Source organism: Triturus cristatus, chromosome 11 (genome assembly GCF_964204655.1).
Source record: "Triturus cristatus chromosome 11, aTriCri1.1, whole genome shotgun sequence".
Classification (NCBI taxonomy): domain Eukaryota; kingdom Metazoa; phylum Chordata; class Amphibia; order Caudata; family Salamandridae; genus Triturus; species Triturus cristatus.
Genome location: NC_140594.1, coordinates 264299757 through 264325436, shown reverse-complemented (window position 1 = coordinate 264325436; position 25680 = coordinate 264299757). Strand labels below are relative to the sequence as shown.

General features: G+C 40.8%; 1 protein-coding gene across 3 annotated transcripts in view; it reads left to right on the top strand.

Annotated features, from left to right (window-relative positions):
- Positions 1 to 25680, top strand: part of TTC28 (tetratricopeptide repeat domain 28) — a 1841724-nt gene that overhangs the window by 1564133 nt on the left and 251911 nt on the right. For all 3 annotated transcript variants that reach the window (XM_085636419.1, XM_085636418.1, XM_085636420.1), the window contains 3 exons: positions 7640 to 7769; positions 15734 to 15952; positions 17788 to 17953. In XM_085636419.1, the coding sequence (XP_085492545.1) occupies positions 7640 to 7769; positions 15734 to 15952; positions 17788 to 17953 (515 nt within the window). The remainder of the gene's footprint in view (positions 1 to 7639; positions 7770 to 15733; positions 15953 to 17787; positions 17954 to 25680) is intronic.

Here is a 25680-nt window from a genome sequence, read left to right as displayed (position 1 = left end):
TAAAGTTTCACCTAATCCAGGAAATTAACTAGTTCTTCCCTCAACCCTCACCATCCTACAATACCATATGGGATAAGACCATCAACATGCTTGCCTTATCCTGGAAAATGTTTACATGTGTCCGCTGCCTCAAATGACCTCATTTCTAAGTAGAACCGGTAGTGGAAGTAAGAAGGATTGGATTTGCGTGGGGAAAGCCCCCAATTTAATGTAGCTCTGCCTATGCAGTAGACCTTAGTAGCTATATCAGGCAGTAAGGGAAATCCACCATTAGAAGTCACCACTATCCTTTGTGGTGCTTTGAATAGTGGTCGAAAGTTACCTATGGTCATTAACCATGGGATTGTTAGCTACCTCGCATTTATGTTATGTTGCAAAGTTACTAGTATATAGTGCATGTCTATAGCTTACAATATATGTGCTCCGATTGTATTCAGGTGGGCTTGGCACAGTGGCGCCACCATGATGGCATCCAAAGAGGCAAGATGATAGAGTAGGAATTGTGGATTGCTATGTAGATTGAGGCAGGCATGGTTGTAGGTATCCTCTATGTCAAGGACTGGGCGTTGTTCAAAGCAGCCAGAGATCTGAGGCAATAGGGTTCCTGCTTCTAAATTTAATTGAAGCTCAGAGAGGTGTCTTAGATGGGAATAAGGATGAATTATGTATATTAGCCAGTGTCTTGGTAGAGTACTGCAGAGAAGTGCCTTCAACCCTGAGCTGTCACTTAGCCATATTTCTGTCTCAGACTCACAGTGACACATGGACCTGGAGGCAGGATGGGGCAAAGCAGAGGTGAAACTTACAAACACTGAATCTGGAAGTAATCCAACTAAGTACCTAAAGCCCACCAATGTTAGGACTTGGCATATCAGGGGGTACCACAGAGTGATAATATACCCAGAATAACTGGTCGATTTCTCAAGAAACTGTGTCTAATGACTATTACATGTCAGACTGTGCTGTCTGGTGCTTTATGGTCTTTTAATGCCCTTTGATAACTGCTGTTACCAGTTCTATCAGAATTGAAAGGCCACTAGTAATGAGGGTCGTACACTAAATTTACAAGCAGTTTATCTAAATTGGAATCATTTACAGTCGGGGGTTATAATGAAAATCTTGCATGACGTCAGCACTTGTGGGCCAGCACTCGACACCCCTGTAGTAATCTGTGCTTCTTTCAACCTCCTTTGGGTATTTACTGACTCCGGAGTCAGTCGCTCTTGCCCAGCAGCCAGAGCGACTGACTCCGGAGCACGGGGCTCATGGCTCAATCCTGGCTCTAGCAGCAGCTCAGCACAACGTCCTGTGACTCTGGGAAGTAGCTCACTCAATCTCTCCGACGGCCCATAGTGCCTTTTAACTCCTTGGGGGCGATATTTACGTGCTTTACAAATAGGAATTATTACTATTGTTTATTAAATGTTAGCTCCTACAAACTCATTCATCCATTTTTTAAGCCAAGATTGTTTTCAAGGAGTGTTCAATCAGGATTGATGACCGGTGGGAAACATGGGCCATATGTATGAACACATTGTCCCATAGACACAGAATGGGTCAAGCCCTTTGATACATCTGGCCCCATGTTCTTTGTACTACTACATGATTCCCACCCGAGTCATTCCCAATATTTCTCTCAGTAATATGGTGCAGATTGTACTCAGCACTTCACTTGTTTTTTCTTACAGATGTTTATACATAACTGTGACAACAGCTGTGAGAAAGGTGTCTCACGAGCTTCCTGTAAATATGTGCCTTCTGTTCAGTGTAAAACGCGTCCCAATTTGGTGCACAACCCTTTATGGTTTTTACTTTCATGTTACTCATCTTATTCACTCCTTTGATTGGTGTAAATAACTTGTCTTCTTTATTGACAGTGAAGTTTAAATCACTTACAGATCCATTTAAGTTTTGAGCTCCATTGTCTGGAGACAATTTCCCTAGGTGGACTGGGAGTGTTTAAAGCTTCAATACCTAAAAACCCAAGCGTAGGCTGGTCTTTACCAGACATTTCCTTTTTCCGATATTATGTCTCCTGTAATATACCACTGAGCCTTCAGATGAGTGGAATATTCATGTGCGTTGCTTTAATATTGAGGCTTCAGAAGACCACATGCATTTAGCTAAACTTTCTATTGCTTGTTTAATATATCCCTGATTCTTTTTTACGTTATTTTTATTTTTATTTCGATTTTATTATCATTGACTGACAGATGATGCCATACAAAAACAAATTAAACGACGGTTGTTACATCATTAATTATTAATCACTCCCTGATTTTAGATTTTTTTTATTTAACTCCACCATTTCAATGGCAGGTTTTTCGATTGTAGGGAGTGATTGAGACATAGCATGTATACAGATGTCCATCCTTTTATATTTTGTTTGCCCAATTACTTGGAACGATTTCTATTGAGTTCACCAATGTCTTTTTTAGATTTGTCTGGTAAAAATTGGTTTTACACTATTGATGAATTCACACAACTTTAGGATGCACAGAAGAAGTTTGTTTCCAAGGAAGTCTTTGTTGAGTCATTGCTGTAGATCACAAATACATTCATCTAAAAATTATCCTCTGGCTCCTGATAAGGAATGGGTGTTTCAAAGGTCTCCAGTTTAAGTTTGTTGTATGTTACCGCCTTTATGTGAGTCTTTAGAAAAATGGGGATCTGACATGTACTGATAGCAGCTGTTAAATCCTGGATCATCAGAGCGTCAGAATGTACTATGTTCTGGCTCTGTTCATTTCTTAGTTCGCCCTTCTACCCTTTTTCACTTTTCTTCTATATGTGACTGGATTTAGCTAATTCATATGCTTGGAAATGAGAGGTGGGATTTGTGTGCCACTTCCTCATGGGTGTTTTAATCCATTATAGAGGAAGAAGATTCTAGACAAATAATGTGTTCAACGGTGTCTTATAATTACCTGTTTGACAACTTTCAACTAACTGTAATACTTTTAAAGTCTTTTATACTTGGATATTTTTTATATGTTCATATATTATTCCTCTCTCATTTTTGGATCTGTTTGTACTGATTATATCACAGGAGTAGCTCTCCTCTTTACTCTCAGTATTAAACCAATGTTAAACCAGCACTGCAGATGGATTATTAACACTGTGTAAAGTGAATGATGCCATCAAGACAACCCGGCTCACGAAATGGCTGTCGGAATGCAGGAAACCCCAGAAAACATTTTACACAGAGCTCAATCTATGCAAAGCGGATTATCATAGGGTACTGTTGAATATCTAGCACAAAAAATGGATTATTCAGGATACTCTAGAGGGTTCCTCAAGTATTGAGACAAGGTGTCTATGAGATAACCAAACCCTTACTGGGGTGTGTACACATGCCCTCACCCGCTGAAGTGGCATGCGTCATCATCGGACCCTTCCTGACTGTGATTCCACTATAGGCCCGCACAGTGGCCTCTACCTGGAGCACTTTGAAGTGATAGGTATGCTTCCCTATTGTTGAGGTGTTTTGCATGTAATAAGTTTAAAATGTGTAATGGATGGTTTACAGGTACAGCTAATCTATCGATGCTTCCCTAACATATAAGTTAAATCAGTCTTCTCAACGGCCTGTGTAATGCAAACTCTTAGGGCCTAATTACGAGTCTGTCGGTATGAAGACCAGCAGTCTCGCGGGGCACAGCGGTTTAGCCACTGCCGCACCTGCAGTCCGACCACCTCCTTATGAGTTGGGCGGTCGTACTGCCATTGCACCACTGCAGCCGCCAGGGAACAGACATTCCCTGGCAGTGGCGCGGCGGTCTGAGGGCCGAAATATGCTTAGTTGAGCCCTGAGGTACAACCAAGCATATTATGACTTTCCTCACTGCCAGAGCAGTCATGGAGGTTCTTCCTCCATGAAAAGGCTGGAGGTGAAGAAAGAAAGTGGGCCCTATAGGGCCCCTCTTGCCTCTGTGCATGGGAGTGCATCCAGGACCATGGTACATACTCAAAAGCAAGTTTAGTGTCAGTAAGTAATAGGATAGGAAGCTGAGTCGTGGACAGTTAATTAATTGTGATATAATGTTCTTCAAAGAGGTGAGTCTCCAACTCTTTCCTAAGTTGGATCAGTAAGAGGGAGGCTCTGATCATTAAGGGGATGTTGATTCAGTTCCTGGGTACATTGACAATAAAGGCTTGTTATCTTGTTTTTTTTGGTGTGTTGCACTTTTTAGTCTCTAGCCTTTTGGTGCCCTGGATATGGGTATGCCAAAAACCATCAGAGTTTGTAATCTTCTGTACAAGATAAGCGGGTGCTGGTTGTGATGGCTATGTAAATGATGCAGCTAGTTTCGAAGATTGTGTGGGCTGGCACGGGGAACCATTTGAGTTTCATTATGATGGGGTGATGTGGTCATAGTTCTTCAGGTCCAGGATGAGATGTGCTCCAGTGTGTAGGATGCCCCTAAGGGATGCTAGTATGGAGTTTAAGAGGCCATAGAGTAGGGCATTACCACCTTCCAGATGGAAAAGTACAAGAACTTGACAGCATTTCTGAAGTTGCTTTCTGGAAGAAAGGTTTTCTCTTTCTTTAGAAGGGAGAGCTAGTACCATGCCATCTTTTTATTTTTGGCATTGTGCTGTTTGAAGGAGAGGATGAAAGTGTTACAATTTCTTATTTCCAGGTAACTTCAAATTGCTCATTCAAAAATGTATAATAAACTCTCAACAGATGGAAACCTGCATCCTCAGGGCAGCAAAAATAACAGCTAAAAAACATATTGTCACTTCTATGTAGAATTATATTGTACTATTAATGATATGCAAGATTTTATTTTCAAAAATAATTTACATTCTTCTATTAAAGAATTTAGGAATGTACTGTCCCTTATATTTGAGTTATCGCAGTTTTCACCCATATCTAAAAAGGAAAAGGTTTAAAAGACTTTTTTTGTGTGCTTAATAGATATGGGCCATATAATAAGGTGAAAGAGAGTCCATGGGAAACTAACAATTGGAATCATATGATGATTATAATTCAGATAACACTGACGAATAACAAGAATTATTAACTATGAGGGGAGCTATAATCCGGATGCCTCCTAAACTTGCTATCTTGCACTATGAGCAAAAGATTGCAAGGTATGGAACTTGCAATGTTGTTCCTCAAACAAGCAATGTCAATGAGTTTATTGGGTCTTGATATTATTTAATGGGGAATTAATTCATGCAAAGTGTTCAACGAGTGAGTAGACAAAAGCAAACTAGGAAATAAGGAATGTGAGATGAATACTTAATGAGAGGTATCCATTAAGTACACAGAAGTACTGTGAGTATGAATAATTATCATATCCATGATTGTTTTATGTTTGCATTTGAAATAAGAGTCTAGAAAGCCTGTAATATGAAATATGTTATATTGAAAATATATGTACCAATCTGTACTCCTTTAGTATTTGCAAGTCTAGGATCGGGCTGAAATGCGGTCTACCACACTGAGTGTTCATGAAAAAGTAATGATTAACAGATAGAGAGAAAATTAGCATATTTAACTGAGGAAAGTCTTAAAAAAAAATACTTTATTAGAATATATAAGTAGTATTTGAGACCGGGATATGAGGTAATACGCATAATTATTAATATTTGTATCTAAATCTATATTGTAAATGGAGACAATAAGGACCATAATCAAGACATGTAATTTCATATGTGTTTTAAATGGTTTTTAACTGGTTTTCATATGTGTCTCATTATTTATTCATAGAAGTGATAGTATGTTCTTTTGCTGTTATTTTTGCTGCCCGGAGGAAGCAGGTTTCAGTGAAAAACGTTTTAGCTGCATCTGTTAAGAGTTTATTGTAAATTTGTGAATGAATTATTTCAAGTTCCTTGGCATAGGAAATAATTTGACATTTTGAATGAAGAGTAAAGAAGAATAACAAGAGGGAACTGGACTCGTGTGAATGATTTTGAGTTGTAATTAATAATATTTATGAGTTTCACCAATCTTGTTCACATGTAATTCTGATGAATGCCCTAGACCTTTAACTCCTTCAGTGCCCATGACGAGATGGTCTCGTCATGGAGCGCGGTTGCGCTGTGCCCATGACGAGACTATCTCGTCATGAACCCCGCCCGCTAATGAAAGGGCCCGCACAGGGCGGGGAAAGGGTGGGGCACTCAAGGGGTTAAGGGTCCTGGAAAAGGTGAAGAAACATGTCTCCCCCAGCTAAGGGCAAAATTTTAAGTTTTGGGGGTGCAGGAGCGTGCGGCATGCCATGCTCCCGCACTGCCAAGACTCGCTGCTGCCTGCCTGCCAGATTACAAGTTTTTTATGGTCTGGCAGGCTGGCGGCGTGGCAGTCCCATGGCGGTGCTGTTAAAAAAACTCATTGTGAGCTTGAAACAGCACCGCTATGGGACCACCAGTGCAATTTCCCGCACAGGAAGAAATGCACCATGTTGTGCATTTATTCCTGTGGAGGAACTGTGGGTGCAGAAATACAGGGGGCACTACATGTGCCCCCTGTATTTGCCTTTGATTACATAATCAAACTTGCTTTTGATTATGTACAGCGGTCCTGGATGCACTCCCATGCACAGCCTTTTCATACAGGAAGAACCTCCATGACAGCGCTGGCAGTGAGGAAAGTCGTAATATACGTGGTTGTACCTCAGACCGCCGCGCCACTGCCAGGGAATGTCAGCTGCTGTGCTGCAATGGCACTAAACTTGCCTTTGATTACATACAGCGGTCCTCTGACTTTAGGATAGGTTAGCTCTACAGAAATAGCATATACATACACACAAACATAGAAAGATAAAAAAAGAATAACATGAGGAAATGCACTTGTGTTTATGATTATGGACTTTAATGGCTAATATTAATGATGTTCCACAATCTTGTTCACATGTTTCGAAAATGATTGAGATCAAGGAGTACTGATGTCCTTTTGGGTACGAGCACTGTGCTTTTCTCTGATACCCATTATCCCAACATATTCATCAGGATCAGTCACCCCCTTCTGCTATCCTAACCCTATACTAAATGATGTGTATGAGAGGAAAGGCAATATGGAAAGCAAGTGCCACACTTTGCCTTGAATAGTGGATCTACCAGTCCACGGACTGTTTAAGGCTAATGCTTAAGCCGCTGGGCATAAACTGGTGCCCGATATTACTATAGATTCACGGTTGTACCATCTTGTTTAGACACGGGTCTGCTGCATGGTCTATACAATATGCAATTTCTGACCAGTATCCTAGCCTCTTTAACATGTTTTCATTTTTAATAATCTATATAGTTTTTACAAAATATGTAATTGTCCTCAAGCCTGCATTCAAACTTTTGAAGAAAAAGTATATTTCTTTTTTTATCTAGCCTTGTTGTTGATACCATTTTAGGTGATCATATAGCATGGAATTTGTACTTCTGCCAGTAGGAATTTTCCTGGAATTTATAATATGGGATTCTCAAAAAATTGTATAGACTCCATTGATTTCAAATGGAGACATGATTCATGCTGACAATGTAGATGTGGCATGTTCAAGGTGAGAAGAGTCCCACATGCTCTAAATAGACATTTTAAAAGTTCAGTGTAGTGCACCCTGTCTCCGGTGAGAAAGTGGAATCCAATACTGAGAGCCATGCTATCTCAATGCATTATTTCTTCTCCTTGCAGCTTTATAGAGCATCAGCGTTATTTGAAACAATCCGACATGAAGTCCAGCTCAGCACTGACTACAAGCTCTCACTGTTCGATCTGCAGACATCATCATACCAGGCCCTGCAGCGAGTGCTAGTTACCCTCGGTAAGATCGTCATTGAGCAAACAATTTGATTTTAAATACTTATTTTTTGGTCTTTTTATACCAGCAAGGGCCCTTCCAAGCCATTGTGAAATGTTTCCATTTACAGCTTATTTTGATTTGTAACATCAGTTTTTTTTATGGCTCTGATTTGTGTTCAATGCAAAATTCCAATGAAATATTCAGCTTCTGTTATGAATAAAATTGATATTGAATAGATAACGTACCTCTATAGCAGTGGAACATTATGGTACAAGAGAACGAAAGTTCCAGTTTATTCTTGTTTCTTGCTTAGTATTTAATGTAAAATTGATGCAATTTATAGTTTGCATAATTTCTAACACACACTCCACTATTTATTTTCTAATCCCATGATAGGAATATGTTGTAGACCAGAAAATAATATTGCATGACATTTGTAGGAAATGCCTCTTTATGTATAGTCATCTCCATTTTACCTGGGCTGATGCTGCTGGTTTTTTGACTCTGTGCACTGAAAACCTCCTAAACAGGCTCCAGTGCATGTTCACTGACCCTGAAAATGTCAAAATTGCCTACACACATGATGGGCATATTTATTTTAAATTCCTATTATTTGGTTCAAAAATATACTCACGGCCTGTTATGAAAATATCACTAGAGGACTGCAGCACATATTATGACCCCACTAAAGTGACAATGCAGAACGTGAATCCAGGCCTGCCCCTGCAGCCTAGATGTGCAGTTTTAAAACTCCCATTTCGAACTGTAAAAATAAATCTTTTTCCAGGCATAAATCTTCCTTTTTAATATTTATAAGTCAACTCTAAGGAAAGCCTTAAATGCCCATAGTGCAGGGTGCATGTAATCTAAAAAGTAGAAAATGTGTATGCATGTTTTACCCTTAGTAGGATAGCCTGGGGGGCTGTGCCCAGGTCATTCCTGAGCTTCAAAGGAATGCTACTCATTCACTGGCAGATGTAGCTCACACCTAGCCTGCCTCACATTTGTAGACATAGGCTGCCTGTCTCCAAACTCAGTGGGAGGGGGAGCTACCCAATAACCAGTTAAAGTAACCAAAAGCGAGGTGTCAGAACCACTTTAAGAGGTCCACTGCAAGCAGGGGTTACTGGGCCCAACCACAGGGGTTGAGGCCTTTTACATGTTCCGTGGCCTGCCGTACTATGGGTTCTGCATAACTGGCCAAGTACCCCTTCTGCACTTGACTCATGGAGTATGTGTTGTCTGAGCAGTCCAAGCCTCCCCATAGGGGAGTTGTGGATACAGGATAGTAAAAACGGGCTCACAGCTCAAAGTGTGTGCAGCAGCAGTAGTTAATTATTGTCCAACCAATTAATCACTTTTATGAAAAAATCAGCATGGTGAAATCCTTCATGGGAATCCCCTTCTGGCAAAAGGGGTCCCCGCTAACTACCGCGCAAGGCTACGGCCTTTACCACACGGCAGTCTTTTCACTGTGGCCCCTCCTGGCATATGGGGTGGCTGACTGAGGTCTATGCAAGGCTCCAGCCTGATCGGCACAGCGCGACACAAGACTCAATTCACGGTGACCCTCTCCTTGCATGCAGGACTCACCAAGTATGTCCTGCATACTGGTTACAATCCAATCGGAGCAGCAGCTATTTCCTCACACCTCGCACAGGGAGTTCACTCGAGAGGGCTCCTCACTTGACCTTGCACCCTCCAATGCTTTCTTCTTCCTCACAGGCACACTGGTCTTGGCAAGCGTTGCTGCTTCGGGTTCCAGGGCAGTTGGTCTTGGATTCCCTGGGTGAGGTCGTCTTACCCAGCAGGGGGACTAGCAGGCCTTGGCTCAAAATCGTGGTCACAGGCAGAAGCCTCGCAGAGCTTCCTCTCCTCACACAGTCTACTAGCTTCTTGGCAGATGTCAATTTTTAGGGTCTCAAACTGCCCTTTTTATAGTTCAGTCCCAGACACCAAATGCGATTTAGGATCTGGGTTTTTACCGTTTTATGATGGGGTTCTGCGTCTTTTGAAGTGTCCACGCCTCTGCTCTCTCTTCCTCTTGAAACACAGTCTGTCACAGAGGGAGAGTCCCCAAAGCTGATAGACCCACAGCACAGGAAATGGGATTGACTAGAGTTTACACTTGGAACTCAGCCACAGCGATATGTGTATTAAAAGGTTAGCCCAGGGTCCCCAGCCCTACTCTTTAGGGTTCTGTTATCATCTCTTCCTGATATGTACCCAGTCTCCTTCCTTGTGACCTCTCACTGAATCGAAGAGCACACTTTGAAGTGTACAGGGGAAGCCTGGCTCTCCCCTCCCCAGTGCGTGCCCCACCCAGCTCACAGGAATGCAGCAATGCACAAATCTGTCAGGGGTATTTTCCTCCATGTTTCACCATGCAGGCCTTGGTCTCCCAAAATGGGACCCAGGGCCCTCCATGTAGTGTACCATCCAGAAGCAGACATGCGCCCAGTGCATGTATACAGAATTAATGCACTGCACAGTACGGTATCCTCAATGTACTGCACCACTTATAGTCACACATACACCCAATGCATACATTCACCATGCACGCACTGCACTACCACTCATAGGCACACGTACATCCAGCATATGCATTTAACACGTTCGCACCACAGACAGGTATACATACACCCAACGCATGCCCCTATCCCATACACATGCCACAGCACTACATCCTTCAGGTACTGTACCACTCATAGGCACACATAGAACCAGTACATGCATTTAACATCCATGCACTGCACAGTTCTGCATTCTGCCTGTATCGTACCTTTCCCAGGTACATACACACCCATTACAAATATATCACTCCTGTGCTGTGCAGCACTTCACACCAAACCAAGTAGGTCAAGGGTGAGTTAAGCACACAGCAGCAGAACTTTGAAAATGAGTGAGCTGGTAGGCCTCAACCCAGTGACAGGTTAAAAAGGACCTGTTCACTCCTACTTATCACTATACAGTTTGCTGACAGCACCCCACCCATGCTGCTTAACTTCTGATGAAGACAGTAGCCTTCTACCACTGTGAGGGTAGTATTTTGGGTGCCCCTACCGGTCCAACTAGACTGCTTTCTGTAAAAAACAGGCCTATGTCATGGCACACACACATGATCCATGTTTGCCTATGACAACAAAACTTGGCATTAGATATCTAGATATCAGTACAGTTGGCGACTCAGGGCAGGTGGGCACATTCATTTCCATGCAGAGAACTTTTCGGCCTCAACAGGAGGGTTTGCCCCTTATCATAGCCACACATCTAGATGGGCACAGGAAACTCTGCCCCGAGGATGTAAGGTTCTGCCATATTGGTTTTGGGTAGAGAGGGGCACAGTAAACACATAAGAAGTGCTATAAAAGTTGGTAGCTTCACCCATGGGAAGCTTTGCCCTATTGATTAGGAAGAGGTCAGGATATTCCCCCACCCACAAGCTGGCACTGGGCATAAATGTGGAACCCCAATACCCTCTTAAGAACACCTCTGGATCTGACGAAGATAAAACTCAAGCTTCATCTGCTTCTATGACCTGTGATGGGAACCCTAAGGGTTGGACCTGCTCCCACTTGTACCCAGGACAAAGAAGTGGACCCCAAGGTTCAGCTGGTTGACTCCTGTTAAGCTACACAATTAGAAAAACTGCAAGATACCAAAGTTCATGAAGAGCCAGCAGACCATTCCCAACTGGACCTGCTGTAGACCATGCTGATGACTTCTAATAGAGTTAGCCCTGATCCATAAGTGATGTCCCTAAGGTCCTGGGGCCCTTAGATAAGTGTCAGAGTGTACTCTTCCTGCCTGGCACTAAAAGCTGGGACCGGGAAACTTTTTCAATACTTTTTTCCTGGAGAACCAACAGAAGTCCTGGAACAACCTCCCAAGTTGATCCACCAAGGCTACATCGACGGCGGGTCTCACTTTGCTGTAGCAACAGCTACGTTCTCTGCTTGACAATGGAATCCGTCAATACTGGGGCCACTTCACCACCATCCCACAGCTTCCTCAACGGTGCTTTTGTCAAGAACTTGATTAACACAAAAGACGTTCAGAGTGCAGAAACCAGACCGTTTCCAGCCTTCATCGATAACCGCATCTGGTCCCCATTCTCTGTTAAATCGTCACTGTCGAGCTTTGCTTTGGCTTCCGCCTGCTGCCTTCAATGCCAATGAACCCATTGACGACCCCTCAACAACCTGAACTGTTTCTAAGAAGGTAGCTCTTGACTGGGACAACCCAGTCCTTGCATCCAAAAAGCAATCAACTTCGATCAGCCTTAACCTCGACTTTGCCCCAGTCTAGTGCAACCATTCACCCGCAGTTGGCACTTTATGCATTTTGGAGATAAAATGTAACTAGAACCTAAAACATTCATATCTCCCTTGTTAGATTTTAGTCACTTTGGCCTCTTTTTGTTCACTAAAATATTCTTCATTTTCATATATTGGAGGGGGGTTTCAATTGTGTTGTGTTTTCGATTTTATAACTTGGTATTTCTAAATACTTTACATGTTTTCCAAAGTTAAGGCTCTCTGCTCTGTGCCAACGCTACCACGGGTTGAGGTCATGTTTAAATTACTGAAACCTTTACTGGGCCTAACAAGGAAAGTGTCATTATTACTTGTTGTGGACTAATATCTACATCAACTAATAGTCCACTTTCTCACATTACTGTTTGTTAATCTGATGGTGAAGGTTGAAGAAGGAGGTAACACTAGAGCTAACCCAAAAAGGCACACATTGCCATGTAAAATAGACTCTCCCAGTGCACACCATTATTGGATTGCACATTGGGCAGTTGAGTTACTGTTCTAAGTGGTTCAGGTGCAGAATTGCACTCTTAAAAATGCACTGCATTCAGTTTCCTAGGGTCCGTATCGCATGATTTTCTCACATTTCAACTTTATTATATAAGTTTCACCCACTGATAAACACTGTGCTCCTTGTCAAGATTGTTCTGTCCACACGGTTACAGCTTCAAACTTAACATTGAGGCATCTAAAGCCCCATTAAATGATTTTAAATAATGCTAGCTGCAGATTTCTCTTGGTAAGAATGTTTACTGCTGGCAAAGGCAATAATCAGTATGGCCTGATTCAAAAAGCATCATCTTTGAGTAGATGTTAAAAAAAGCTTTGTATTAGTGTGTGTACATAAAAGAAAAAAGTATCCCATCAGTTTTTAAAGATGAATACAGATGGTGTGTTGTGCTGCAGGATCAATAAATGAATAAATGTCTGTGGTACATCTCAAATTATTTCAGACTGACATTTTCTGTGCAGCAAAACCTTGCACATGACTTATTGTTATATACTTTTTCAAAGTTAAGTGAACTAATATTAGTGCATACAACATATCTATTTGATGTGTTTCTATCATATTCACAAATTACAACACTGTCTAACATCCATTCTGTTACAACCAACAACAAAAACTCAATAAATGGATCATCACACTTTATAATAGGTATGAACCATTTACCAACCAAGATAATCCCTCGCTTGAAAATGTAGCACAAACAGTATGTCAATAAGGGGCATAAAGGTTAAATGCTTAGTGTGTTAAAAAATCAAGGAAAAGCCCTTTAGTAAATTAGACCAGATGCTCATAATTTCATTATAAGGAATCTAAAATCATTCATATTTTTGACTGTTAATATTCTCAACTGTGCATTAGCTTAGATATCGCTTTATAAGTTCTATTTGTGGTGACTCAAAAACAAATCATGCTCTTTTTATAATTGATCCATATTTAGATCAGCTGTTTATTTGGCTATGTTTGTGCTCTACAGATACCGCATGCTTGCTTTTTTAAAGTAAATTTGTACACTGTGTGGTATTGTGACCATAATATTTTTCATGAGTGTTATAAAAGCAGCACTGATCAGTGAAGATTAGCATTTAGAGCAAGGATCGCAGCTAATCACCAAATATATGTAGGAGCGTATATGTATGAATGCCCACTGCAAGGAAACTTCACAACCCTTTTCATGGTGAACGCCCCAAGTCCCTAAATTTACCCGAACTCAACCCCTTGGTACCTATGACACAGAGCAGACAGGCTCAATTTAGAGCAATGTGTAAAGTATATATGCAATACTAAAACATTACTAAAGTCAACATGCAAAACAATAAACATTCCAGACCAATAGAGTAAAGCTTAATAAACGAAATGTTTCCAAAATGGCAAAGATATAATAAGGTGAACTGGAAACATGAATTTTGAAAGATTATGGGAAAATGGCGCCACAAAACACAAAGCACTAATGATAATCTATAGTCACAGTAGATTGGGACATAGACACAATTTCAGTTGGCTGCGATGTCACAGATTTTACCCTCTGACATATTCTTTTAAGTTCCATCAACCACCATAGTACATTTCTATAGCCCCCAGGACCTTATGGGAGGCAGTTAACACTCACAGGCTGTCAGGCAGAGACCAGCAGGGTCCAGTCAAAGTCCTGTTGCCAATGGTAAGCTGGGTACTTCCAGAAAAAGACCTCTTGCAGCTTGTTGTCTCCCTGCAGCCACACAAGAGGTCAGTGAACTGGAGCAGGTTCAGTCTTTCAGGGTTCCTTTCAGGTCACAGACAACAGGTACAATCCTCTTCTGTTTTTCTGCAGGTCCAAACGTGTTCTGAATTGGGTGATTGGAGATGCCACATTTATGCTTTGCACCAGCTAGTGGGTGTGGTGGCTCATAGGCACTCCCTAACCAATGGGGTAAAAGTTTCCTGGCCCAAACTTACCCAAATTTTCATTAGTTTCAGTTCTCCTTACTGCAAACAGGTCCAATGTGCCATGAATCAGGGCACTTTTAAGATGGCAACATTTTTCTGTCACACTAAACTTGGGCCCTGAGAGCTGGGTGGGGTGGCTGGGTGTGAGGTGTGTGCTATGGTAATCCTAGTGTCTTCCCACGTCTAACACTAAAATCCAGTTTGAGGCAGTCACTGTACCCATCAAAAATCCAGAGACAGGTTTGCCAGGATAAAATTAGGGTCCTTCAGCAAGCAGAATTATCTTGGCATCCTGTTCTCTCCCTTTCAAGTGTGCCCCAAGTCTTACATATGGCGCAGCAGATCTGTGTCCACTTTTCTACGCCATGGACTAGCGAGTTATATGCAAGTTAAAGGTGCCAATTAGGGATAAGCCAATATAACCACGGTTATAGGGGAAGCACAAGCACTTTTGGTTAGTAGGGGTAAAGTGCTCAGTGTTCTAAAGTCAGCAAAAACATAGGGTTCAGGAAAAAGGGGAAAAACCCAGGGTAACCATACAGAAAAGGCACATTTCCTTCATGGACCAATTAGCATTTATAGTTAGTGATTGATAAGACATGTTAATGTTGATGTAGACCATTAAAGGACCAGAATGTGGTACATCTGGTAGAGTTATCGCTGATCAATTTTATCAGAGAGAGAATGCTTTGAAAATAATGTCTTCTGCCAAGTACACTTTATAGGTATTATTTCAGAGCTGCAAAAAGCGAATGCCAGAATGTAAACACATGTACATGTCTCAATTCAGTCCCTTTCTCTACAAAGAGCCTTCACAATTTTAACACAAATTTTTCTTGGAAAAATTCATAGAATTATTTAACCAAGTAACCATGACACACTGGATCACGATCTCTTTTAGAGTGTCGATTGCCCGTGATTCATGAATTGTATTAAGTTGTGCTGATTGTCCAGAATACTGTAGGGAGTATTCAACGTTATTCCATAGTGTGCCGAGTGTGATGTTGTTTCCATTCTACAATGCTGGTATATTGGTTGTGTGAGAATTTGAGTGTGAATTGTATGTGTTGAGGAACCTATGTGGTTTATGCTTCTGGGGCACATTGCATGCCCATCCATTATTTTTACCTATTTACTATTGCATCTAACTTAAAAGTAGAAAACCAACATTCTTCTTGTTAAGGTGCAATAGGCATTTCTAAAGATGATGTTTACTAACTTAGGTTTGTTTTTCACAGGCCACCACGATGAAGCGCTAGCAGTTGCAGAGAGAGGAAGGACCAGGGCATTTGCTGATCTCCTGGTGGAACGCCAAACTGGCCAGCAGGACACAGACCCCTACTCTCCTGTGACCATTGATCAGATCTTGGAGATGGTGAACAGTCAAAGGGGGCTTGTGCTTTATTATTCATTGGCTGCAGGCTATCTGTACAGCTGGCTTCTTTCCCCTGGTGCAGGTAAGGCCACCTCAGTGCTGCATATCCTTTCTAACATAGACAATCTAATAACTAAAGGAGCCTCTCAAATACAATCACTGCTCTACTCATCTAAACTCTATACTGTGTTATTGTATTGACCAACATTTCAAGTAAAGCACACTATGTTTGTCACAATGTATACATTGTCATTGTACATGTTCCCAGTTGGATATGCAACTTTCAATGTACTGAAATATTAATGAAATTTTCCTCTGATAGGATTTCATAATAATTTATTTTAAAAAAATAAGATGTTGTGAAATTGCCAAATTCACATAGAGCACTTAAGCTTCTCATACTGTGGTAGGAATGCCAAATAACAGAAAGGTTACATCAGAAGCTTTTTGAACTTGTGAGAAAGCATGTAGTAGTATAGGAACATTCACCAGAAAACAAAAACCTGGAAAGATCAATGGCCAAAACAAAGAATGTGCAGGGGACACATGTAGCAAGGTGACCTGACAAAACAACTAATGAGAACAAAACAAACTACCCACTACCACGAAAGACAATATACGCACAATTCACATCAAAACAGTTTGTTTAATACAGGTCTGGCAAAAAGGAATATCAGTGTTTCAACATACCAAAAGCAATTTCAATGACTCAACATTTTCTAGCTTAAGAAAGAAACTCTGGTTACAACAGTCAGTGAAAGACAGTTGGTTGGAAGGGGTAATAATAATACATGAACCTGCAGTGAAGTAATACATGTCAATGACATAAAAAACAGCAAGAGAGCAGGGATACCCCAAACTCACAAGGTATGTGCAAAAAACAGTGCCTCACAATTGGGCAAGGCAAGATTACAAGTTCATGCATACAACCATATATCTTAAAGAGATAGTGTGCATTTGAACTGAGAAACCAGAGTCCATAACTCATGCTCAGAGGAAAACCACTATTTGGACCAGATTAACACTAGAAGATCCCTTGATAGCTTTAACTATTTTCTATCTCAGTGCAACCAATGGGGGAGAGAGGTCAATCGAGTACGGGGTGCTGGTGTGCAATTTCTGACAAATAAGGAGAGTGTAAACCATCCGCCCCCATTTTAAATGAGAATTGCCTTGAAGGCTATAGCATAGTTAGCTCAGAGTGAAGTGTTGCACCCCTTGCGTTGCTGCATGGGGAATGCAAAAAAGACACAAATTATCATTACATCAGACAACTAATTGAGGGACATATGTCATACTTAGTAACAATAACACATGCATATTATTCATACACTAACCTTCATCTCAGAAGAATAATATTTTATTTGTAGGGGGATTCTTTCTTATGTTAGCGGCCGCCCTGGATCTTCACTGCTGACAGACCCATGGCAAAGGGATAACGAAGGGCAAAAAATAAAAAATGAACCAGATAAAATTAGGTGTGTGTATCATAAGACCAAAAATGAGCTTGAAACTACAATAACATTTTGGAATTTTGATAGGGTAGATATAAAATAGTAGTGGATTATGAACACAGCCCGAGGGCACAGAATAGTTAAGAGAATCAGACAGGGTACCTGTGAATGAAACAGAATAACAGTTTAAAGAGAGGTAGTGAAGTACAGTACCAGAAACTCCAAGGGAAGTAACTGAGTTGAAAAGAGTGTTGTGAGCAAAAGTGGCAAAGGCAGAAAGACAATGTGTTGCTTATTTTGACTTTTGAGTACTTTCCACGTGTGTGAATGAACCTCTAGATGGAGTGAATTCTAAATGTTACGTTCTACGGAGACCCAAACATTGGTAGATACAATTTGATGTAATATTGAAAAAAGCCTATAATATTCTGTCCCAAAATGAATTACTAATACTTCTTTGCAGGAATTCTGAAGTTTCATGAACACTTCTTGGGGGATGCCATGGTAGAAAATACTGGTGACTTCCATGAAACAAGTAGTATGAACTTTCAAGCATCAGGAACCACCACGCTGGAGCAGTACATCGCCAATGTACGGGAAGCACTTGGTGTCGACTCCTACTATACCAGGTAAGGTGGAGCGGTGCACCTAGACTACTGATATATCTTATGTTTTCGCATTTTATTACATGGTAACTCAATTATCGTGGGCGCTCAATATATGGGAAAGGAAGCAGGTAGAGAAAATAAAAAGGTTACTTGCGATAAACTAAGTAGGAACAAACTATTTAGTAGGTGCTGTCTACTGAAAAGTCTGCTTTCCAGTTACTGTCTACTGGTGTGATAACCATTAAACTTATCTAACATTATTTGTATTTCATTTGTTCACATTTGTGTTAAGGGCAGGGTGACCAATTCCTCCGTAAGAGCCTTCTAGAGGGAAAGTGGACTGTAAAGAGAACAGTTTTATGTATCCCCATAATATATAGATTCTACAACATGTCTCTCATTCTTTTAGTTGTAGAGCACAGCAATATTCGGAAATTAATGTTTCCCCTTTGTGCTGACGTGCAGTTTTAATACAGAAGGCAGAGATATACCAGCTTGTGCACTGCGCTGTCCCTTTGGTGCTATAAAACACAATAAACTAACACCCGCTCACAAAACAAACATAATATAATGTCAAAACATGCAGCAGACACTTGAAAAGACTACAGGGCACGTGCCGGGGCAGCTGTGTTCTGCGGCGATTACCACCAATAATATCTCCTCACAAGAGAATATGAGAAGGTGTGAAACCGAGCAATTCAGCAGATTGGGTGGGAACCTGCAAATCTACATGAAGAAATTGTAATTGAATCTGTGATTGATTAAATTGGGAGCTCCCATGATTCCAGAGTGCAGACTCTCCTTCTGGAAATCGCTCTTTTAAAAAAACATAAAGACATTGAATCACTATTTCTCAGGAATGCTTCCATGGGCCTGACTATTAGAATAAACCACCATTCTATGGGATTTGTTATTACATTTTTGCCCCTATGTAATATCGAAGCTCAGATATTGGACATCTGTCATGCTATTTCAGATGCGCTTCTGATTGATTGTATTATCTTAAAATTCTTCATTCAAACTGTCTCGCCATATTATAGGAAATTTTAAAATAGCTGATTTATTATGTATTGGGAGATTCTCTATTGAGTACTTTGCCCATCATGTTGTGGGAACTTCCACATACAGTAATTGCCTCATTGTTTATTTACTAATTGATTTATTAAGGTGTTCTTGTAGAGCTTAAATATTACCTACTGGTAGCACTCGACAGCATAATAATGAATACATTGGTAGACAGCAGGGTAGAAGAAATGCTTGGGGGTATCTGGTAGGATGGTTGGATAAGGCTTAGGGGACAATATAATAGACTGTGTCATCAAATTATGTTTGTATATAAGGTTGTTGTATAGTGCACACCTAGCTAAAAGGCAGTGCTGCACGAGGTCAAATGTGCAGTCAGCACATGATTGGAGCCGTAGATGAGTTCTGAGAGCACAATTGGACATTTACTAAACTGTTAAACTCTGTTTTCGAAGACGTGTCTTCAACTTTTTCCTAAATTGGAGCAATCTTAGGGTGGTCGTAATGGATATGGGGATGTTGTCCCAGATCCTGGATGCATAGATGGAAATTACTTATTACCTTGACTTTTCTTTGTAATGCTTTTATGTTTCCAGTCTGATAGTGTCCTGGCGGAGGGTATGCCACCAGAGGTCGTGAGCTTTTCAGCCAAGTGGGCGGTTGTGCAAGCTCTAATGCATCTGTAAGTTATGCTGCTGGTTTTGAACATGGTGAGGGTCGAAAGGGGGAGTCAGTAGAGTCTTATTATGATGGGGGTGATGAGCTCATATTTCTTTTGGAATTCAATGAAGCATGGTGTGACATATATGATGCAGTGTGGAACATGGGACACCATGGATCAGGATGTTTCCACCTTCCAAATGCTAGTGTTATGAAGGCTTGAACAACACATCCACAGTCCACTTTCTGGAAGGAGCAATTTACCTTTCTTTAGTAGAGAAGGCTTTTACCAGGCATTCTTGGTTTTCTTGGCAATGTGTCAGTTGAGGGTGAAGTTAGTGTCTAGATGTGAATCGGAGTAATTTGGCTTTGGGTGAAAGTTGTAATCAAATATGTCCAAGTTCTTGATTTTGAGCCAGGTTTAAACTAGTTATTGGCACAATAAACAATAATTAATGGTGAAATTAAGGTTGCAGAAAGGAAAGGAATAATAGAAGACGAGGATGGGGGTAGAGCAGAGACTGTGGCTAGAGTCCCGCTATCAGCTTTAAATATATACCACAGTCATGTCTCAGTTTATCATAAGAATAATGGTCTGATCCTATTCTGAGAGCTTCTTAATGAAACAAATACAACTTTATATCACAAGCACTTCAGCAGGGTACAGTTGGACCATCATATTCAGAGAGGCTCAATATAGAGTAATTTCCCCAACATTTGATGGGAGATCTCATCATCTTGAGTGGTGTTCCAAACCCATTATTCCCTAAGACCTCCTCTACACAACAGATACCAGACATTGGAACAGCACGCAAATCATATTTTTGGGTGTGCCCCCTGAATATCAAATCCTTAATATGGGGGCATGCAAATATCGAGGACAAATTATCGAATCCAAAATATTGAAATGCAAGTAAGTTTAGATTTTCAATACCTAACTCCACATATATGTATGTTGGTGATATATAGGTCTCTTTTCTAATTGCAGTCAGTAAGTCTACCCATCCATTTTCAATTCATATTCCTGCCATCCGGAAAAGCGAGCCAGACGTCGGCATTGCTCTGCCTACAATTGGTTTTTATTTGAGTTAACATTGCAGTACACATAATTGCTGGTAAGTTCTCCCCTAGTAGAGGCCGGTGTTGCTGATTACCATGCTTTTGAGCAGATGATAAAACTTTCATTACCCTCCTTGTTTCCCTACCGCTGGGCGAAACCCGCCCTATCTCCTCTCTTCAGTTCTGCGTTGGCATGCGCGTCCAGCCGAGAGTAGGAGGGAGATCACAGTCTGCCATTATTAATAGTACTGGGTTCTGTGCGGCTATTAACAGCCTGCATCCCAGTGATTAATCCTTGGCTAGATCTGCTTTCATTTCTGTTTGTAAATTACTGTGGGTGAATGGTTGCTCGGGAAATATAATAGCCGCCATTTGTATGATGTGTGGCGGAATATCGTTTGTACTACTGACAAATACGCATACCACTGTTTTATAGTTAAATAAATAGCCTCACAGGGAGCCGCTTTAGATTCAGAGAAGTGGTAGTCTATGCGATGTCCTTGATGTCTGATATGTAATAGCCATTGGAGCTGAAAATGGGTCCAGCTATCGCATCATCAGGGCTAAAAATGTATGTTATACTATTCGCACGAACCCCACCATGTGTCACTGTATATTGTTGCATTTTATTTATCCAAGCCAGGCATCTCTATATAGTTGGCTTTGGGCCTGGTTCCAGGTAAAAGTGCTATTTATTGCGCCATATAATTAACGATACCCTGGGGTTCGCTATTTGTGGGGTGCGATAAATACCACCTATTACAAGTTATTGGGGAATAACTTGCGCATTATGGTGTTTAACACACCATAGTCCGCATGGTACAATAAATACCGTACACATTTCCCCTGTTAAATTTTGGCAGGTTTCAGCTGCTGAAATGTAATGAAGCCTGAGGTATTTAACGCATTCTAATAATTATGGGATGAGTTAAATACCTTTTTAACTCATAATTCCGACCCATGCGTGACAGGGGTTTACACATGGGTCGGAATATAAGGAGCATCTCGTAATCAGGCCCTTACATTTTTATGTCCGCCATTTTGGTGTATGATCTGGTTTTTGAGTGTTTTTAGAATATTTGTTTTAAACAGAGGTTGGTTGTAGCACACAATTGTTTTCTGGATATTAGATAAATGGATTTGGGTCTCTGCATGTATTTATGCTAAGACCAGCTTCAGCATTCTGTGTCCAGAGGCTGCGATTGGAGCAAATGGCAGAGTCTGGGACGATCTCCCAGTTTACATGACTGGAAGCATTTTACATATATTGAGTATGTTTGTCATAAATAAAATGTAAACAGGAGAATGTAATGCAATTATAGCCGCATTCAGTTTCTTAAGAAATGTGATCCCGGAGGCAACTTTTGTTTGGTTTTATTCCACATAGCAGCATGAATAAGGTCAGAAATAATTGAGGCAGTGACCAAAACTACAAAGAAAAAGTAATAACTAAGCAAAAAGAGTTTCCTTGAGCAACAGTGATGAAGAAGATGTGTCAGTGACCAATGAGATATGAACTGTATGCCCATCAAAAACAGATGAGGTATGGTGACCACTCGGGAAAGTGAGGGTAGCCAAGCAGTGAGTGTGAGAGGCTGAGAAGTGAGTGAGGCAGGGTTAGCAGTGTCCACGGAAGAATGACCAGTCAGTGAGACGATCTGAGCATAGAAGAAGGCGAGATAAGCAGTGCTGGAAGATTTCTGAGCAGAGACATAAAGACCAGTGAATGGGCAAAGCTGCATGTGAATGGAGAAGACAACTGAATGATGCAGTGTGACTGGCCAATACCAACATGTGTCAGAGAACTGCGCATCAAAAACACACACACAAACACTCACACTTCCTTACCTCTCACATTATTCTACCACCCAGTCCCAGGGTGCGGTTCAAGAAGGCTGCGAGGAAAATTGTCCTGATGCTAAATCTGCCTACTGTCTCGAGAAGCCAAGAGCAGGGCTACAGCTCTCACTTTAGAAATAATATGGGCTGTAAATATACTGATGGCCTCAGCTAAGTTGAGGTCGCCAGCCAATGTATCGACAACGACAGTTGGCTAAATTTAGAGGGCTCAACTCGCGTACCATTATGAGCATGTTACTAGTTTTAAACACATGGAGAACTATTAGAGCTCAATATTGGTTATTTTTAACATGTTATTACCTTCTAGAACTGTCTAAGTGTTCTGAAGCATTCACTGGCGCACTTTCCCAAATCATTCTAAGAGACATATATGCATCTTTTCCTTGCCTTGCAACCGTTGAAAGTGCCGCTCTACAAAGTGTTAATTAGGGAACAAGGGGGAGGGGAATGTGGTAACACAGTTAAAGTTGGGAACATTTTAACCCCTTCAGAATAACTTGAAATAGCTCGGAGGATTAATTAAAAATACAAATTAGATTTTTGACTTGAAAAACAATCACATTCAATAATTAGTGAAAAGTGCGAAGGACGGTTGTTACAACTCTGCCCCTAGACATGTTAGCATTAAGTGTAAGATGTTTAAGCAGTGCAGCACTATCACCGTTTCCGAGTGACCTGCCATTTATACATGTGAGAAGCTAAACTAACACTTCATCCATGCAGTTGATTTAAGGTAAAATTCTAGTCAACTTGAAATGTTTTACATAGGCTATACAATAAAGCTTGTGTTTTGCATAATTTTGTAAATTTCCCATCTGTTCTTGGTAAATTCAAAAGTGATTGTTAGCTGTTTGGTACTAGGCAGCCTTAAGTGTAAGGGTGATATTTCTCATAAATTAAGATATTTTCTAAATTCTTTTGGAGTCACTTCCTAAAAGCATTGGTAGAAAAATATTTTCCAAGTTCAATAAATATTGTTTTTCATCTAGATGTTACCAACACAAAAGTATTGTTGTACAAATTGTTAGTAAAGTTTCACAACTAAATTTCCATATGGCCTGCAGTAGACTTTGGCCTATGAATCCTTGTTATAAACTATTCAAACGTCATAGCATGCTACAGACAAGCCAAGTAATTACTATGTTAAAAGGTAATTGTAAATTATTTTTGGCCTCAAAGCTCAACCAGTCCATCGTGATATAGAACCTGACTTCAGGTCATTAAAAAATCTCTTGAACAATACGCTTTTCCAGATTATATAATGAATAGCAATGGATTTTTAACATCAGAATCATCTTTTCTTTATTAACAGTCCTTCACGTAACCTTTTTTCACAAGACCATGAAGCAGCTTGTTGGCCTTCTTTCTGTCCCCTGATAGGTGTTTGAAGGTTTGCCATCAGTTTATGTAGAAACTATCACTTGTCTTTGGCTAAACATGACCAATTCACCCCTGAATGGTCCAAAAAATCTCTTCCTGGATTCTGCCTCAGACCATGTCTGTGAAGTGGTAGATGGGTGAACCATTCCTTTTTGTCTGTCAGCCAGCAGTAGAATATCCCCGACTCTTAGTTACGTTATTGTATGTCTTTATGTGTAGAGCAGCAGTCATCAAATCCTTTCCTCTAATATTTGTATGGGGTCTCAGAGTAAAGCCAATCTTCTGTAGGGTTTTCTAATGCAGGGATTTAAACTACAGGATAAATCTTTCATATTTTCATCTGCTCCATGTGAATGTGGGCAGTGTCATCTGTAAGCAGCAGAGGTTCCTTGCAGTAGTGATCTGGAAGTGAGATTAACAGCAAAAAATCTTAATTTGCGATTTATAAATCAACTTTTTTTAAATGAATCTTTTCAGATTTAGTATAGTCCTCCAGCTCTGTTCTCCATGTCTGGCTCAAAGATGGATAACCCTCCGTAGTTTGCCTGTATCCATGTTCTCCTTCCAGTTGCCCCAGGATGGACACACTTATACATTGTACTGGTACCCCAGCGCCACAAGGTATGGGACTTCCATGCACTTTCCTCACTGGTGTTGTTATGCTGCTCTGCACAGGTCTTCTCAGCTGTAAATATTGTCAAACTCACCTTGCAAATAAAGGGACTACCGGCTCACTGCACAACTAAAGATACCACCAAACAGGCACAAGTAACCAGTGGAACCTCCACCTGAAAATCAGGAGAAAATGAGAACACATACAATCCAAGTATATAAAAGAAAAGGATAGAGGGGACTACCAGACTATTACAATGAGAAATTATGTGTGTAAGGAGGAAATAAACTACCCAGCACTAAATTATGAAGAAGCATGTGCATCAACCGGTATTATTGATGTTTAAATGGAAAGACCTCAGCTACCAAGCAGTCACAAATCAACACTAAAGTTCTCAGGTGGAACAAGAGATGACAAACAAGTCAACTGTGCAGTAGGTTAGGGTGATGGAGATGAATGAAGAGGACTTTGCCAATAAAGAGAGATCCTTCTGCAGGCGGAGATGTAATCCATACCAGAAACCTTCTGCACTATGAGTTATAATGCAACGAGGGGGCTAGCGGAAGGGACAACTGGGAGGATCAACAATTCTTTGTAAATTTGAAAACCGTCAGGGAGAACAGGCAAGCTAGGGCAGACGTACAGACAGAAGCAAGTCACTTCCAAGTATGGAACATCTTTATGCACATAGAATTGTTATAAGCAATGTGGGAAGTGCTGAGGCAAACACCTGGCGACATCCATTGAAATCTTGCTGCATACAATATTTCAATTATCATACTTTGTCATCTAATTCGATTTCTCCAGTAATGGCCATTAAACCGGCAAGTACAACATATTCTGGAGTAATAAGCAGACATATGTTAAGATTAAAGCCTTGAACAGAGGGTTGAATACATCACAGATCATAAGGATATCTATTAATTGTGTTTTGTTTTGATTCATTGTATGTAGAGATATACGTTGTGGATATCCTTAAATTCTGTCAGGGATCGGGCCCTCGTGGACTTAGGATGGACACCCTTTGCCTAGTATGTGTAAGTGCCTGATTTGGGATTTTTTTTTACAACACACATCATCCTAGCTGCTTTTGAGTTTCCTAAATGTTGTTAATATGAAATTTCTACTTGCTGATAATTCATCCCTTTGGGTC